The 17,870-nt window shown below is 37.2% G+C and overlaps 1 protein-coding gene across 2 annotated transcripts in view; it reads right to left on the bottom strand.

The window, feature by feature from the left end:
* The window catches only part of mao (monoamine oxidase), a 51,071-nt gene that overhangs the window by 14,791 nt on the left and 18,410 nt on the right, over positions 1–17,870 (bottom strand). For both annotated transcript variants that reach the window (XM_028436182.1, XM_028436181.1), the window contains exons 2-6: positions 16,300–16,394; positions 14,815–14,952; positions 4,671–4,775; positions 4,511–4,602; positions 2,548–2,689 (exon numbers count right to left, since the gene is read on the bottom strand). In XM_028436182.1, the coding sequence (XP_028291983.1) occupies positions 2,548–2,689; positions 4,511–4,602; positions 4,671–4,775; positions 14,815–14,952; positions 16,300–16,394 (572 nt within the window). The remainder of the gene's footprint in view (positions 1–2,547; positions 2,690–4,510; positions 4,603–4,670; positions 4,776–14,814; positions 14,953–16,299; positions 16,395–17,870) is intronic.

Raw genomic sequence — 17,870 nt, 5'->3', positions numbered from 1 at the left:
TTTCCAACATCAGGCCTGAGTTTCCTCTTCATTGGTATTTCACTGACAAAATTTTCAAGAGAATGAATTGAATAACTTCCCCCAGAGCTGAAAATTTCTAAAGAGCTACTGTATAAACCATCACAAGAACCTTAACCGGAATTGAAAACTGTGTTGAGAAAATTGATAACTTTGCTGAAAAACTAAGAACTTTCCCCACAAGTTGGATCTTTCCTTAAAACTAAAAACTTTTCCCAGAACTAAGAACTTTCCATTGCGCTAAAATCTTTCTGGAAAACTAAGAACTGATTTAAAAACTCAGAACTTTCCAGGGAACTAAGAACTTTCATCAAAAGTCAACTAGGACATTTACCCAGAACTTAAAAGTTTCCCCACAACTAGGATCTTCCCACAATCTAAGAACCTTTCTCAGAACTAAGAACTTTCCTGAGAGCTGAAATATTTCTGGAAAACTAATAATTTCATTGAGAACTTTCTTCAGAAGTTAACGACGTCATTCGTGATAACTAAGAACTTTCCTAAGGACAAAAAACTTTCCCCAGAACTAAGAACTTTGTGACTGCTGTAAATTTTGTCCAGGCTGAGCAAAGCCAAAAATCAAACAGAGAACCATCGCTGATCGGGAAAAGTACTTTGTGGGGGGTAGGGATTAAACAACCAATGTCTGATTGGTTGAAATGTTTAAGCCATCTGCTAAGCGGTGATTATATCTACATTAAGTTTTTCTACCAGCATGGTCACAATTGGTGGATAAAAGAGTGAGGTTCAGGTGCTCCTGGATGGCGGTCGTCGTTGCTTACTTAAAGCTGATATCCGGAGTTTCTGAGAAATCTATGTTTATGTATGATTCTTTTGAAATTCATAAAAATACCGAACTAGTCTTTTACTATGGTCTACTGCCGGTGGTCACTCATACGCATTAATGTATATAAGTCTCTCCTTCGTCCTATAGACCCCTATACAAATGGAAATGATCGTTGAGTGTACCCAGCCAATAGGCTTTGACTTCCTATTTTTGAGACTGTCAATCAAAGTGAATGTGGAACTGTGCAAGGCCGCGCGTCACAACAGCAAACAGGTAAATATGATTTTAGGCTTTACCGGACCCGTAGACATATTTCCCAATGTGACCTTGTTATGTTTCGCAATGCGCGTGCAGAAAAGCAGAGGCGTGGCTTCAAGTAGATTGCAGAGGCAGTGGGAGGAAGTGAGGCTGTTGAGAGTGGGACATCACGACGTCCTCTCAGAAACTCCGGACAGCAGCTTTAACGAGTCACATTTGCGTAGTTGCGGGAATTTAAAGTACAGCGGAACACAGACATCGACTAGCCACAGGGCGAATATAGTTCTCGGGAGAAAACTACCACAAACTACCAGTAAACAGTTCTTGGTCATTTAGTTTAAAAAGCGGTTTTGGTCTTAAAAGACTTATTTTGCAGCATCTAGTCTCTATGGATTGGGCTGTTATTGTAGCTAATATGCTAATACTTACCTAATATGAATGTATTTAGTCAAAGTGTTAAAGTGCCATGATCTGTGCTGTATTTGTTATACAACCATAGAACTGGACTGAGTGATGAAATGTGCTGCAGCTGTACTGAAATGATGCACAGAACCAAACAGACAGAAAGTTCTCCAGCTGGTTGATGTCAGCTTGCCTCTGCTCTCCACATCAGTAACACGTTGTGTGCATTCCTCTGGTGTGTTTAAATACTGGAGACTGAACATGAAACCAGGGCTGGCACTGAAACCATGGGAGCTTGTCTGCTTTGATTAACAACATGTTTATCTTCTCTGTTCTGGTAGAGAAGTTGCCCTGGAGGTGATAAAAGGCAATTACTGAGCCCTCACCACTCTGCACGCATAACACGTTGTTTACCAAATTCTAATATGAAAAGATGAGAAACTATCATCAATAATTAACTTCTATTAACAGACGACATTTAACAACGTTGATTTATTCATTTAAAAACATCAAATGACATCAACTAATGCCTCTCAATCATCACAAAGAGCTGTAAATAAAACTGGGGCTGAAATTCCGGTTTTCCCAATCAATTGAACGTTCTTTAGTTTATCTCTACCAGTCATTGTAACCATGGCAACAGGCCCGCTTTGCAAAAAAAGCCATAAAAAAAAGAGAATGCACCAATAATAAATCAGCTATCTTACAATTACTGTGTTCAAAATCAATTCGGTGATCTACTGAGGCTCACGATCAATAATTAATGCATGTAAGGGGATTAATGTTAAAAGTTTTTCATTGGACACCATCAATAGAAGGGTTCTTAATTATAATTGTGAGTTTGATAAATCAGATTTTAGAGGCTGAGGATGACCCCTGGTCTAGAAATTAATGAAATAACATAATGTCACAGATTTACCAAAAAGGTAAACTACTGAGTTCATGAAAACTCAACATCTGTAAATCAAATGGATCAACGTTTTCATTTGTTCTATCAGAAAGAACATCACGCTTTAAGGTTTACGTTACTTTTGAAAAAGTGTTTTATTATAGATGTTTGGATGAGGTTTGTGCAGACCGACCTGCCCTCCGTTGGTGGTAGAGAAGATCCTCATGGTTCCACCGCACTGCTTGATGTACCAGAGGAACCACAGCGCCGACACCTCGTGGGGTTCAGAGGTCACGTTCACGTTGACGAACAGCTTAGCGAAAATACGTACGGCGCTGAAGGAGAAACAAAAAAACAACTGAAAATGTCAACATTTTGCATAACTAAGTCAAGTATCTGACTCAACATGAAGCTAGACACAGTCTCCAGGGTTCAATTCTTCTCCACCGACTTTTATTTTGAAACTTTCAGTGTTGGTATTTGCAAATCAGTAAACACTTTCACTTCCACCTACCAATTAGTTTTCCTACTTCTACTATAATAGGATTTTGCTATGGCTATTCCTGCTCTTTAATGAGTTAAGAGTCATTGGGTTAACTGGTTTAATAGAGTCATGGGCCAGCATCAGACCAGCATCAGACCAGCATCAGACCAGCATCAGGCCAGCATCAGGCCAGCATCAGACCAGCATCAGACCAGCATCAGGCCAGCATCAGGCCAGCATCAGGCCAGCATCAGACCAGCATCAGACCAGCATCAGGCCAGCATCAGGCCAGCATCAGACCAGCATCAGACCAGCATCAGACCAGCATCAGACCAGCATCAGACCAGCATCGGGCCAGCATCGGGCCAGCATCAGGCCAGCATCAGACCAGCATCAGACCAGCATCAGACCAGCATCAGACCAGCATCAGACCAGCATCAGACCAGTATCAGACCAGCATCAGACCAGCATCAGACCAGCATCAGACCAGCATCAGACCAGCATTAGGCCAATAATACTTCACGTCACACTTGAAGTCGGACGACGGACTGAGTTCACGATACGATGAGCTACAAAAAAGTGGGTTCATCATATGGATACAATATTTTAGAATGAAAGACAAAGACGAAGGTTTGTTTGTAAAGAATGGACAGCTGTGATTTGTTAAGACTATCAATAGAAATAAATATTTATGAAAATACTCAAGTCTCATTGGAATCATTGTTTGCTGCAGCCTAAATATAAAGTAGAATTGATTTAATTGACTAAGGTGGACCTACATAAAGGTATAGTGGTGTGAGAAAAATATTATGATTGCATTGTTCACAAAGCACAAACTTAAATTTAACTAAGATTTTGTAAACTTTCTAAAACAAATGTGTTTTTGTGTATTAAAATAAAAAAACATCACTTAGTCCAGAACATTCCAGAGAAGTGTAAACTGAACAGTGTAAAATAGAATATCTGTAGATATCATGAAATAAACACAGCAAATGATGAAGCTGATGAAATTAGTTTGAAATAGTCTTTCTACACAGCAGTTGATACGCGGGGTCATACAGATGCGATCTGTAGCAGCGCTTCTAGCCCCGCCCACATCCTCTACCACAGAGTGGTCGACTGTCACTACAACCATTAATCCACTGACTTTGTTCATTTGTCACTCATGGATTTATTCATTTTGGTTCTGAACCCTGTCTGAGTGTCAGTGTGGATTGGAGACAATGTCTGCTCGGAGCATGTTAGAGCTAGCACTGTCCGAGTATCCGTGCTAGCTGTCTGTGCTAGCTGCTACATGTTTAGCAGTGAGGTGGTAGCAGAGGGTGCAAAGCCCCGGGGATCCACAAACTCTTTTTAGCACAATTTTCACACAACTGGGCTTTTGTTTTCCATTTAGTGTTTTTTTCTAAACTAAAATAAACGCTGACGAAGCACAGCAACGACTTCTCCTCAGGTTCAATCGTCTCTTGTGTTGTAGTCTGTGCATCAGTGTTATGGGTATACCGGAACTTGTGAAATGAGAAAGGTTCTGCGCTGTTTGGAGTGGGGAAAAAAAGCGATTAACTGCATGATTATTTTTAGTGCGTTATTTTTCTCTAATTAATTCATCGCAATTAATGAGTGAAAGTCCCAGCCTTAGTATGAAGTGATTAAAAGGAGCAGGAGGTGCTACCTGGTCCAGATGATCTTATCAAAGAGCATCTGCATTGACATCTCGTCCCACTCTTTAGCGTGGGGAGCTCTCCACGGGGCTTCCCTGGGAATCTGAAACAAAAGCAACCTTTAGTCGGAGGCTGGAGAGGCTCAGGATTCACACTGAGCTCCGATTTTACCTCTCGGCCCATTTCATCCAACGTCCTGAACAGGTTGTTGAAGTCCATGATGACGAAAGGGTTCCACATGGGAGGAAAGGAACCTTTGAAGGGGTACGACTTTCCCTGTGGGACAAACAAACACAGATGTTAGCAAAGATATTTATTCAAAAATAATTTAAACACACGTCGTTTAGGACAAGTTAGCAAAGACTTGTGCGTAGTCATTCCAGCAAGTTCATTTTGTCTTCTTTTTTTGAAATAATATGTTAAGGTTTCGTTTATTCAGACAACTATTTTTCAGGAAATTTGATCTCCCAACTGTCAGTCTTCCTCAGAGGTGATTGCTTTGCTGTATCCCTACGAATTCTTTTAATAGCGGAATAGCTGAGGCTATTCAATGAGACACTGCACTGTTAATTGTCTTTGAGCTTTCTTTACTTAATGTTATACATATATACTATTATTACATTTGTCTGTGAGTCTTTATAGGAACAATTTAATGTATAATTTATTAATTTAGCAACATTTTTAATTTTAAATATATAACAAAATTACAAACTAAATCAAATCTACATTGGGCTTTTTTAAAAGTTAATATCTATCTATCTATCTATCTATCTATCTATCTATCTATCTATCTATCTATCTATCTATCTATCTATCTATCTATCTACCCAAAAACGTATATATATATATATATATATATATTTTTTTTTTAATTATTCTTTATTTTTTGATAGTCAGACATTGTCCTGAATGGTTCCAATTTGATAAGATGTCCCAACATTTCATACGTCACATTGTTTAGTCCCTAATTATATTATGTATTAATTAAAGGCCTGTTTCTGTCTCCGCGGCCTCCTGTTTGATTGCTCATGAATAAATGCAGAGTTGTGAGCAGCAGCTGCTGCTAAAGGGAAACAGCGCTGGCCTTTACGATCATAATCTTTAATCTGAAATGAAAGCTGATTAACTTTGCGCCTCACATGAAAGCGAGCGTTAATGACTCAACACATGCTGGAACTAATACTCTCACTTTTGTCCAGAGAGGAAATGCAGATCATGAAAATATCAATTACAATAAACACTACACGCATGCAGCTAAATATGGCTAATTATGTCGGATTAGTTTCTTGCTCATCGCCTTTACAAAGAGATTTACAGCTAACATTGTAACTCCAATATTTAATTAGAGGGAGTTTATTTTAAATAAATATTTCAACGATGTCAAACAACTGTTTAAAACGTTGCTTGTTGGCCTTTGTGTGTTGCTGGAACGCACAATGAAATCCACGCTGGTGTTATGGTTTGAATAGCAACCATTTTAACTGGTGACCGACTTGTTAGCCAAAGTAGTTGCCATGGTAATGAACTAGGGCAGAGATGGGTGTCTTTTATCACAGCGGGGGCAACAAAAATGCCAACAATTCATGTCAGCATTTAAGACATAGGGAATGACAAAAGGGTTTGTGTTTTCGTGTATATTCTGTGTTTATTGTGTTAGATGTGTGTGTATTTATGTTGTCATTTTGTGTATTTTTGTTGTCATTTTGGGTTTTTAGAATCATTTTTGCATGTATTTGTAGTCACCTTGTGTGTTTTCTGAGTAAATTTTTGTGTTTTATTGTACATGTGAAATGTTTTGTCATTTTTGGAGGTTTGTCTTTGTGTAATCTTGTGTATTTTTACTGTTATTTTGTGTATTTTTAGGTCATTTTGGGCCTGTACGATGAAGCTACATAAGTGAAGCCTGGATTTATCTCAGTTAGTGGGCTTCACCTATCCAAACATTCTCCATCACAGAGTTCCTTTACAAAGCGAGATAGCAAGTCACTAAGTTATGCAAGGTGATTTCAGCGGTGAAACTGTGTAGAGCAGTGTTTCTCAAATGGTATCACTTTGAGACCCACATATGCCACGGTCATTAAATTGTGACCCACTTCTTTTTTTTTTTTAATTCAACCAAACACATTTTGTTTTTCAAAAGTAGCTGTTGAAAACACACATATATAATCTCTTTTTTTTTTAAAAAAAATCTATAAATTTTCCTGTGCAACATGCATTTCACAGCATGCTTGTCAAAAAGAAAGTTTCTTTCAAGATAAAAGACAAATCCAACATGAGAGACATCATTTACTTATTTTTGACCAGCTGTCCGCGACCCACCCAGTAGAGGTACGTGACCCACTTTTGGGTCCCGCCCCACCAGTTGAGAATCACTGGTGTAGCGCATTGTTTCCCACTTTTCACAGTCCCGTACCCCTTCAGACATTTAACCTGAAGCCATGTACCCCCTATTCTAGCACACTTAAAAAAAAAAAAAACATAATAATGTAATGTCATACACAATGTAGCCCTACAGTGAATTTTACATATCATGTTGAGGAATAATATATGATCAGAATAACTAGAATATTGGCATTTCCCAAACAAAATGCAAGTGAGGATGCAGGTGCTGGCCTGCGTCGAACTGCATTAGCTTATCATTGGCATTAGCATTATCTAGCATTAGCCTAGCAATAGCACTAACCTAGCAATAGCAATAACCTAGCATCAACTTTAGCACAGCAATAGCAATAGCCGAGCATTAACATTAACCTAGCATTAATATTGACCTAATATTAGCTTTAACATAGCATTATCATTAGCCTAGCAATAACATTAGCCTAGCATTCACATTAACCTAGCAATATCAATAACATTAACCTAGCATTAACATAGCAATATAATTAGCCTAACAATAGCACTAACCTAGCAATAGCATTAACCTAGCATCAACTTTAGCACAACAATAGCATTAGCCGAGCATTAACATTAACCTAGCATTAATATTGACCGAATATTAACTTTAACATAGCATTATCATTAGCCTAGCAAAAACATTAGCCTAGCATTCGCATTAACCTAGCAATATCAATAACATTAACCTAGCATTAACATAGCAATAGAATTAGCCTAGCAGTAGCACTAGCCTAGAATTAATACTGACCTAGCATTAACTAACCTAGCATTAACATATTATTAAATTAACCTAGCAATAACAATAACCTAGCATTAGCATAAACCTAGCAATAACAATAAACTAGCATTAGCCTAGCATTAGCATCAACCTAGCATTAACATTAACTGCTCTATTTATATTCTAGTTTCCAATGTTGTCATTGTTTTAAATTTTCATTCACGTACCCCATGACAATTCGCATACCCCTGGGGGTACCCTTACCCTGTAGAGCAACTTACATCACAATTGAGTAATAATTCTTTAAAAATATGAAGAATTAAGATCCATAATTCAGTCCAAAAACAACAATGTTGCTGCAGGAAAGAAAGAACACAAGCAGAAGACACCAGTATTGATCATTTCACAATTTTACACATTAACAACCCATGAGATGATAAACGGACAGCGCTCTGATCAGTTTCACTTTATCACAGCACAGACGTGTTTCTATTCAGGTGGTCCTCCTCAATTTATCACACACACACTGGAATGAGAGCACATTGTTTCACTGCAGTATGTTCCTGCTGATGCTGTCAGTGTCACTTGTATGTATGAAAGAATGAATGATTGAGTTCATCAGACACAGATTTTATTGTCTGACTATAGATCACTTCATCAGATATAAATCTAAATCTCTCCTAAAGGATGTCATTAGTGATTCATTTATCCATTCATAATCTTTCTTTCCTAAACACAGCTATCAGGAGGCGGGGCTTTAGTACTTGCTAAGATCTATTCCACTTCATAACCTGGTAACGACCAGGTTAGGTGTTCAGCCTAAGTTACCATGGTGATTTATCCAGGTAAGAAGTTAGCCAGTGACGTAGTACAGCACACCGAATAAATGAAGTTTGCGGAAATCCAGCTTCGTGGTACAGGCCCTAAAATTCTATTTTATGTGTTATTTGTTCATAGAAATAAAAAAATAGCTGTTAGGTATAGTTGACTATGAAAGAACAAGCTGCCAAAACACAGATAATGTAAATTTTTGCTTTTGCAGGTTTTGCTTTTGGTCAGAAAACAAATCCTCACCCATCCATGCACACACAAAGACATACATAAAACACACACACACACAAAAACACACAGTGTGTTCCTGATGCATGGAAAGCAGCCTTTGATGAACAATGCTACCATGGAAACCAACCAGGAAGCGTGGAGCACATGTTGAAGCCTTTGAGTGAGTCTTAGATAGTAACTAAGGAGACACACACCAGTGTTCAGAGCTCACGCTTCACAGCGGGGCTGAAGTAGGTCAGGTCAACAATCTGCCAGCGCTACATGTCAGGATGTAGAAAACAACCAATGAAAACCCTGAGATACAGCCTTTAACGCTGCAGAACAACCAGGAATACCTTCATCATGATAAAATCACACAGAACACAAACTCACAGGGAGGCTAGGTCGGTGTAATGACACAAATGTGGAAACCAAAGGAAAAGTTCATTAATCGTTGCCTCTTCAACAATAAAGCACACATTCAAGCTAATTTAATGTTATCCAACGCAGTTAATGAACATTCAGTGAAAAATGTCAGCACATAAAGAGGAGACAATCCTATTTGTCAAAGATAGAAGTGAGCAGGAGTGGCCATTTTACATGATCACAGTAGAAAAGAAAAAAAAAAAAAAACGGTTTAAAAAATGAATACATCATGTTGGTAGAAAAGAAAAGAATAGGGTCTACGGATGAAAATGAGCTTATAGTTATCTCTGATCTGCGTGATTTCAAGCAGCATGTTAAGAAAATTGAGCATATAATTAAGTTCAATCTGTCAAATTTCAAACATATTAGACCTTTTTCTCACCACAGAATCATCAAAGGTCTATATTCAGCCACATAAACTACTGTTATACTACTTGGTCTCACACCTCAGAGACTCTCCTGAAGTCATTAAAGTCTCTCTTCAAGAGAACACTAAAACTTCTGGACAAAAAGCCTTTACAGTATCATTATTGTAACATCTTAAGAAAGTACAACATTCTGGATTTTGACAGTTATCAGGTATTCATGGATGCTTGTCTCATCTTTAAAGTTTTAAATATATTTCCTCTCCCTCACTTGATGAATTTTAAAGTATAAAAAAACACCAGTCGAGTAAACACCAGAACATTGACCAGAGGGGACTGCAACGTACAAAGGCGCAGGACTAAATTTGGTCAAATGATGGGGTCTATCAGAGGCACACAGTCATGGAACAGGCTACCAGCCCATGTCAGAAACTGTGATACCTATTCAGCATTTAAAACTACGCTGAAACAATGGTTGAAAACTAACCAGACATGCACTCACAGTTAGATTATTCACTTTTTACCTTGGGCCTCAAAGTCTTTTAACCTATATGTGACTTGTCAATGGTCTACTTGTAATGTGTAATGTCCTGTGATTTATGTATTCTTTGTATCATGTCTTGTTGAAAGTATACAATACTAACCTGCCTTAGGACAATGGATGAAAATTAGCCACTGTGCTAACTCCGGCATATTTACGTTGTTGCTCTGCTGACATCTTGATGAATATGCATTGTCATAATTCAAATAAATAAATAAATAAATAAATAAATAAACTACATCTAGGGGTGGATTCACTAAGATCTGAAATAAAAGGTGGTAAACCAAGTGCGTACCTAAATCCTTTGGTGATGCCGATTCCTCACCAGCTGCTACTAAGATTGCAGCAATGATTAGTGCGCATGCAGAAGTGGTGGAGACTGCCATATTTAACTGAGTGTTTCGCTTGTTGAATGTAGAGACGACAGTGCACAGAAGCACACAATGACAATTCAGGAAGTTAAATTGGAGGCAGATGGACTTCTCTGTCTGAGGCACAAACTTTTAATAATGTAGAAAACAAAATAAACAAATAATTTTTTTAAATTTTTTTTTTTTAAACCTAATGATATTTTTTCTCCCTAATTTAATGTGGGTGCTCAGTCAGGTTCTGTTACTTTACTCTGATCAGTCCATGAAAAATAGGCAGATTTGGACAGAAATCATCCTATTGATCTGCCATTGATCTGAGTTAATACGGCAACACAGTCTGTCAATCAGTTGATCAGCCCCATTTGAAGATGATCTACTGACCATCATCCAGCAGGTCTGAGCAGCGCTGTGTTGTTGTTGCATTACTGCGTAAATTACGCATCTGATCAGCTGATTCTGGCCTGATGCTCCTTCCATCAACGCGACACCAGGTCAAAACATGGAGAGAAAGACACAGAAGCTCACTGGAACTGTGGACACATGCGTACCGGACTCCACACGGGCTTCAGGCATCCAGCTTTTTCTCTCCCTCACACACACTTTATTTTCTCATTCAGTGTCTGTTAATATTGAATATTGTTTTATTTGAGTTACAGTATTTTCTTACACTGGAAAGGTTAACTGGAGCCTTTTTTCCATGTCTGCTGTTTTTTGTGTCAACATTTACTGCAGATAATCTCTGCGTGTGTGTTTGCACCTGCTATCAGTCAAACTATTTTCCTGTGCTAAAACAATCACCGCAAACAGTTCCAGGTTTGATGAATTGCATTGCTGCCACTACATTAATTTATTTGCATGTCCTCCTCCCATTTTTTTGCTCCCCTTGTGAGCTCCACCTACTATACATATTAATTAGAGGGAAACGTGCTAAATGGATTGAGGACGCATTGCGACGTGCAGCAGCCGCGCAGTCCTGATTCCCTGGAGTTTGTACGGCTTATTAGTGCGTGGAGTGATGTTAGCACAAGTTTTAATATCCTAAACCTTTAGTGAATCCACCTCTTAATGTGCAATGTCCCTGTCATATAAAAATAATGTATAAAAAATATGACAAACTATAAAATATAAAAAAGGATTTAAAAAGAAAATAATTCAAATTAATTTATTAGAAAATCAAAAAAGGATAACAAATGTATAAAAGGAAAAAAAAATAATAATAATACACGATCCGATCTTGGTAGAAGAAAAAAAATAAAAAATAAATAGGAAAAAAGAAAAAAAATATAAAAAGGATTAAAAATGAATACATGATTTTAGTAGAGAAGAAAATAAAAATTAACAAAATGTAAAAAAAAATACAAAAATCTGAAAATATATTCAGAAAAATTAGATTAAAAAAACAAATTCAATAGGAAATTTTAAAAAGGGAAACAAATACTGAAAATGAAGATAAAAATAAATTCACAACTTAGTAGAAAAGAAAAAAATGAATAAATGATCTAAGAAGAAAATAAAAATAAAAAGGAAAAAACTATATATATAAAAATATTTTAAAAATAAACACATAGAAAATATATTTTAAAAAAGGGATTAAAAATAGAATAGACGATCTTATTAGAACATAGACAAAAGTGAAAAGATAAGATAAATAATTCACAATCCCCTCAGTGATAGTGAGAGCAGAACCAAACTGTAGTGCAATTCATGCCATTGAGTATTGACTAGTTTCCTAATAACACTGAGCTCATTCTGGGACACACTGTTCTACACAGCCTTAAATCATTGCTGAAACACATATTGAATGACTTGAATTATGTTTGAAACCAACTGGTGTGTCTTCTTAAAAGTGCCTTAGTGAGTGATTTACAATTGTTATCCTACCTTGAACTTTTACTTCTGTAAACACTGATCTTTGGATCATAAACTCAAAGTCTGCCTCTAAAGTTACGACTCATGCTGAGATAAGCTCGCTACGCCTCCACAAACACCAGCCAAGATAAACAGCACCGTGACAGTGGGAGCAGTCCGAGCAGAAAATCAAATCAGCTGGAGGAACACTGAGCTAATGAGATCTGAAGCAAAGAGAAACAAGGAGAACGGAACATGGTTCTGCTATCTCAGCTTCACTTTCAAGCACTCAAAGAAAAGGGAAGCAGCAGCATTAGAGGTTTCCCTCAGGCACAGATCAGCATCTGGAACTGCTACGACTGGACAGAAGGCAGTGGCTGCAGCTCATGGTCATCAATATTGGGTTTTCTCTTTAGTGGCAGAGATGGAAAGCAGCGAGTAATCAAAAGTCCTGCAGCAGCCTGTTGACTGTTAAAGGTCAGGTACTCCATGTCTGTCCATCCATACGTTTCCTTTCTCTACCCACTTATCCTGATCAAAGATTTGTAAAGCAGAGCACACCATCCAGGCCTTTGCTTTTACTGCTTTCATCTCCAAAGACATTAGTCTGATTTCCATTTTCTTCTGTACAATCACAGTAATAATGATCTGAAAACAAAACTAAATCCTGTTTTACAGCAGTGGTTCTCAAACTTTTCAGCTCACCACCCCCAAAATAAAGGTTCCAGAAACCGGGAACCCCCACCGTAGCTGAAGGTGGTTGAACACAGACATGAACATTGAAGAACAGTCATGTAGAGACAGGACCATCTATAAGGGGGAATAAAGGGGAGAGATTTTTGGGGTCCATCCATAAAGTCAGTAAAATGATGGTCTATTGTTCTATGAGTCTGTGATAACCACATTTATTTATTCATCTGAATAATATCCACTGTTATCCAAGAAGTTTAGTATTATTCATGCCATAGCATATAGTCATCTTAAAGATGTAAATCCTTGTTTTGATCAGAAATAAAATGGGTTAAAAGTGACCAAAAATGGTAGAAAATGTGGTGAAACGGGATTTTAAAAAACACAGAAATTGGTTAAAAGTTGCAAATTTGAGTGGCCAAACATGGACAAAAAAAGTGGTAAAAAAAAGGGTTCAAAGTGTCAAAATCATGAATGTGGTTAAATTGGCAAAAAATAAGCTAAATTAATGGGTCAACATTTGTCACATTAGGTGAAAAAGTGGTGGAAAGGTTTTACAAGTGCTGAAAATGTCTGTAAAGTGAAAATAATGTGCAGAAAAGGCAAATTTGAGTAATGTAGAAAAAATGCATTAAAAGGAGCAAAAATATGGCAAGACAAAGTGATGAAAATACGTTAAAACGTGGCAAGTTTGGTGTAGTTGCAGTTGCATTTTTTAAAATAAGCAAAAATGGGCTCAAATTGTTAAAAAATTACTTCTTGAAGGCATCTGGTGACCCCCACCCAGTGTCTTGCGACCCCAAATAGGGTCCCAATCCCAAGGTTGAGAACAACTGCTTTAAAAGGACACAAGGATGATCAATAACTGCTCAACTGGCTTACATATGGTTAGATTTCTTTGATAAATGTATTATTCCTTTGTCACTATATATGTGACACTATACTGTTCAGAGCCCTCTTGATCAAACTACTAAAAATGTGACAAATCTTGTGACTTTTTCTGGTGTAAAATTACACAACCCGGCCCGTTCTGTTCATAACTGAGCACCAGCAGAGGCAAACTTCTCTCTATCTACTCCTCTGAAATACATCTCACAACTTCTAGCAGCTTTATGGACAGTCAATAGCAAATTTTTCCCACTGAGAAGTTGGTAACACTGTTAGACGAAGACCAAGAATGGAAAATTCACAAAATAACAAAATCACTCAGAGAGCGCAAACCTCCGCCAAGCGTCAAATCTCCTCTTTTCCAGATATTGTCAGCTATCTGAATCAGTGATCCTGGTCATGGTACATTGATCATTCACACTTTAAAGGCTTTGTAAGAAATGTATATTTTCATTAATAATCATACAGTAGATCACAATGTGTGGACATCGCAATGATATGTGCGATCTGGATCCGATCTGGATGAAACTCAGTGGGGTAATTGAGGAACCAACTTGACATAATTGAGTCCAATTTACAAAGATTCTTCATTACGAACAATTTCGCCAAATTTTTTCAAAGGAATCCAGATTCAGTACATTGATCTGGATCCCCTAAAATATAATGGAATCTTCCTTGGCGTAAGGTCTATCTTTGGTTGAAGTTTGGCCAAACTTCATGTTTGTACAGAATGAAGCAAACAGATCATGTTTCAATGCCTTCTTTGCTATGTCTTCAAATTTTGTTGTGTACTGTATGTGTCTTTGGTGCTTCTGTGTGTGCAATGGTTTTTTTCCCCTCTGCTTATCTCATGTTTTTCCACTTCTTATCTAAGATACAGGGCGCTGCCTTAATGGCTTGCGACCCACAGTACTTTTGATCCTGTACTATCATGTTATATGTGATTGTATATTCATGTTTCTTGAACAGGATGTAACTGGAACCCAATTTCCCTTCAGGGATGAATAAAGTATTTTGAATCTCAAACGCTCACATTGGTGAAATGCACCAGGTTCTCCTCCTCGTTGACTTTGTAGGTCTTCACACCGTACTCTTTGGCCAGTCGGAGGATGCGGTTCTGAGTCGGTCCGATGTACGCTCCGCCAAGGTCCACCCACTTTGTCTCCTTATTCTGAAGGAAAAACAAAAATTGTTATTGAAAATGAAATAAGTCTCATTTGAGGCTTTTTTTTTTTTAAATGAACAATTCTAACTTGTTGCTCTAGGCTTGTGTTGTCAAAGGTCTGAGGCTAACCACACCTACCAAAATGTCTCCATTCTAAGTTGTGACTTTTTAAATTGAAAATCATTTTTTTGACAATCTAACGAGTACACATGTGACTTGGTTTTAAAATGTAACGCAGGACGCGAATAAATAAATATTGAAAAATACATCACAGGTAGTAACCAAGCCTCTACTCTTTGGGTTTTTTTTTCTTCGTGTAAATAGTACATTTTATTTAAATCAACCGATACTGGGGTATTGTTTCCTCTTTCTTCACTCTTTATTCTATGACAGGAGTTCTCAACTTGTAGGTCAGGACCCAAAAGTGGGTCACAGACTAATTTCAATTGAATGATAGACTCTTATTTGGGTAAATGATTGGTAAAACATTCCTGACAACAGGTGGCAAAAATTTTGTATTATGTTTCTCTTTTCAAGTCAAACCTTTTCATTATTCACCTACTAATAAAGTAGAATTTAATAAGTTGTTTTGTTATTTTGCTTTTATCAGTGAATCTTATTCTGTTGTCTCAGATTCAAACAGCACCGTCTATTGTTAAATAAATAAAAAGGCAAACATTTTCCTGTTTGGGGTTGTGGCTTGTTCTATAGTCTGGTGCAGACATAGGAAAGTGATGGCCCTGGGGCCACATGTGGCCCTCAGTCTAATTTTGTGCAGTCCCAAAAATAAATGCACAAAATTACACCAAAAAAGAGACAACAGAAAATACATAAAATGACTATAAAACTAAAAAAATTACAGAAAAATACACAAAATGAATAAATCAATTTTATTTATTTTTGAACATGTATATATTTTTTTTTTTTTTCCGAATACAAGAAAATCAAAACAAATATCAACAAATTATACAAAAGTTTGAAAAAGTGGTAAGGCAAAGCATAAAAAACCAAACACACAAAACGCCTCCAAAAACAAATGAAATGACAAAATGAGAGAAAAACATGTACACAAATACAAATACACAACAAAAACACAAAATCACTTCAAAAACAAATAAAATAACACAAAAAGACAGAGAGAGACAAATATATACAGTACAAAATGATATTCAGCAACAAAAATACAAAAACACAAACCAAAATTACACAAACTCTTTGTTGCCCATGTCTGGTCTGGTGTAATGTCATCATTAAATGTCTTGTTTGCTCTTACTGGGAAGTGCTGCCACTCAAGATCAATACAAATATAATATTTTATTCCATCTATTGTCTCAGAATGAGTTTTGCTCTTACTCTGACGGTGAATGTGCGACCGCCGACTCGATCCCTGGCCTCCAACACCAGAGGGTTTAGCCCGCTAGTCTTCAGCAGCTTCGCCGCACTCAGACCTGCAACAAGGGAACAAAGTTTACAGTTAGTGTTTACTCTGAATTTCAACCAGCGCTCAAGGAAGTAACACTGCATCAATAGGGCCTCAGATTTTACATTATCACAGAAAACAGAATTCATGTTTTGAAAAGGAAAAAGCAAAATTAAACGTTTTCATTACTATCATTATTATTATTATTAATATTATTATTCCATAATAACAATTTAAAATCCTGTCCCAATATGACATAGACATACCGCACCTACATATTTCCCCTCTGTAAACGGGTTACTGTATGTCTGGCAAGTGTGGAAAATAAATGAATATGTCAAATTTTGCTCATAATCTTGTTCAAAATCTTGCGCTACATAATCCGACAGCTGTGCAATTTTTGACGTGATACGTGAGGACAGAAGAGAAGAGAATTATACTTTAAAATTATTACTGCCATATTAGACGTGAAACAAACATGGAATGCAGAGTGTTACAAGCAGGTTTGGAGCGTTTATCTTCCTGCAGCGAATTCTCGTAGGATGAGATTTCACGAGAGTTATTTTGGGAAAATCAGTGATGGAAACCCAGCTGTAGATGGATTGGTTTATCGTCCTGATGCGAATAAAAGTATTAGGAACCCAGTGCACCATCTAACATCTGTTGACAGAAAAATCGGTTGCAAAAACTTTTATGTGAATATAACAGAAATGTGCAATATGTAAGTGTGTGTGGACATGACACGCACACGCACACACACACACACACACACACACACACACACACACACACACGCACACACACACACTCCCTCTGGTGAAATCCAAACAACAGTGTTCACATGAATAGTTTTACCTGGTGTCTTGCTTACCTATGTTGCCACTGTCCTATAACTGACTGTATTTAACTTTGAATGTTGCTATACTTTTATTGTTGTAATTTTTTGTACAGTGCAGTACAGTAGAGGAAGTATAGTTTGTACTTTCCTATTATTTCTGTTACTTTTAACCCTCTAAAAGCCTGCTGTGCACAGGTGTTGTAATTTAGCAAATTGTGCTGCTAACATACTTAAAACCAGAGGTGTCCAGATCCAATATCGATATCGGATATTGGTCCAATATCAGCCACAAAACGGATATCGGATTTTATCTAAAATCACTGACATAAGCGCTCCGATATAATTTTCCTCTCCAGTACTTCTATCCATAGGTGACTGTGGTTCACACTAACAATGTAACCTACTGTTGCTGACTATTGTTCTCTGTTTGAGTGACAGCACTTGATCGAGCCTTTTCTAACATTCCAGACTACAAAATAAGTCATAAAAGTATGCATGAGTCGTGATGATATTGTATCATATAAATATCGGTATTGGTCGATATGCAAGGCTGCAATATCGGTATCGTATTGGAAGTGAAAAAGTTGTATTGGGACATCCCTACTTAAAACAATACATCTGGGTAACTAATGTAATTGTGACGTCAACATCAAATAAACAATTACA

This window comes from Gouania willdenowi, chromosome 21, assembly GCF_900634775.1.
Source record: "Gouania willdenowi chromosome 21, fGouWil2.1, whole genome shotgun sequence".
Taxonomy (NCBI): domain Eukaryota; kingdom Metazoa; phylum Chordata; class Actinopteri; order Blenniiformes; family Gobiesocidae; genus Gouania; species Gouania willdenowi.
Note: the sequence above shows the minus strand (reverse complement) of the source record. Positions and strands in the feature narration are given on the sequence as shown.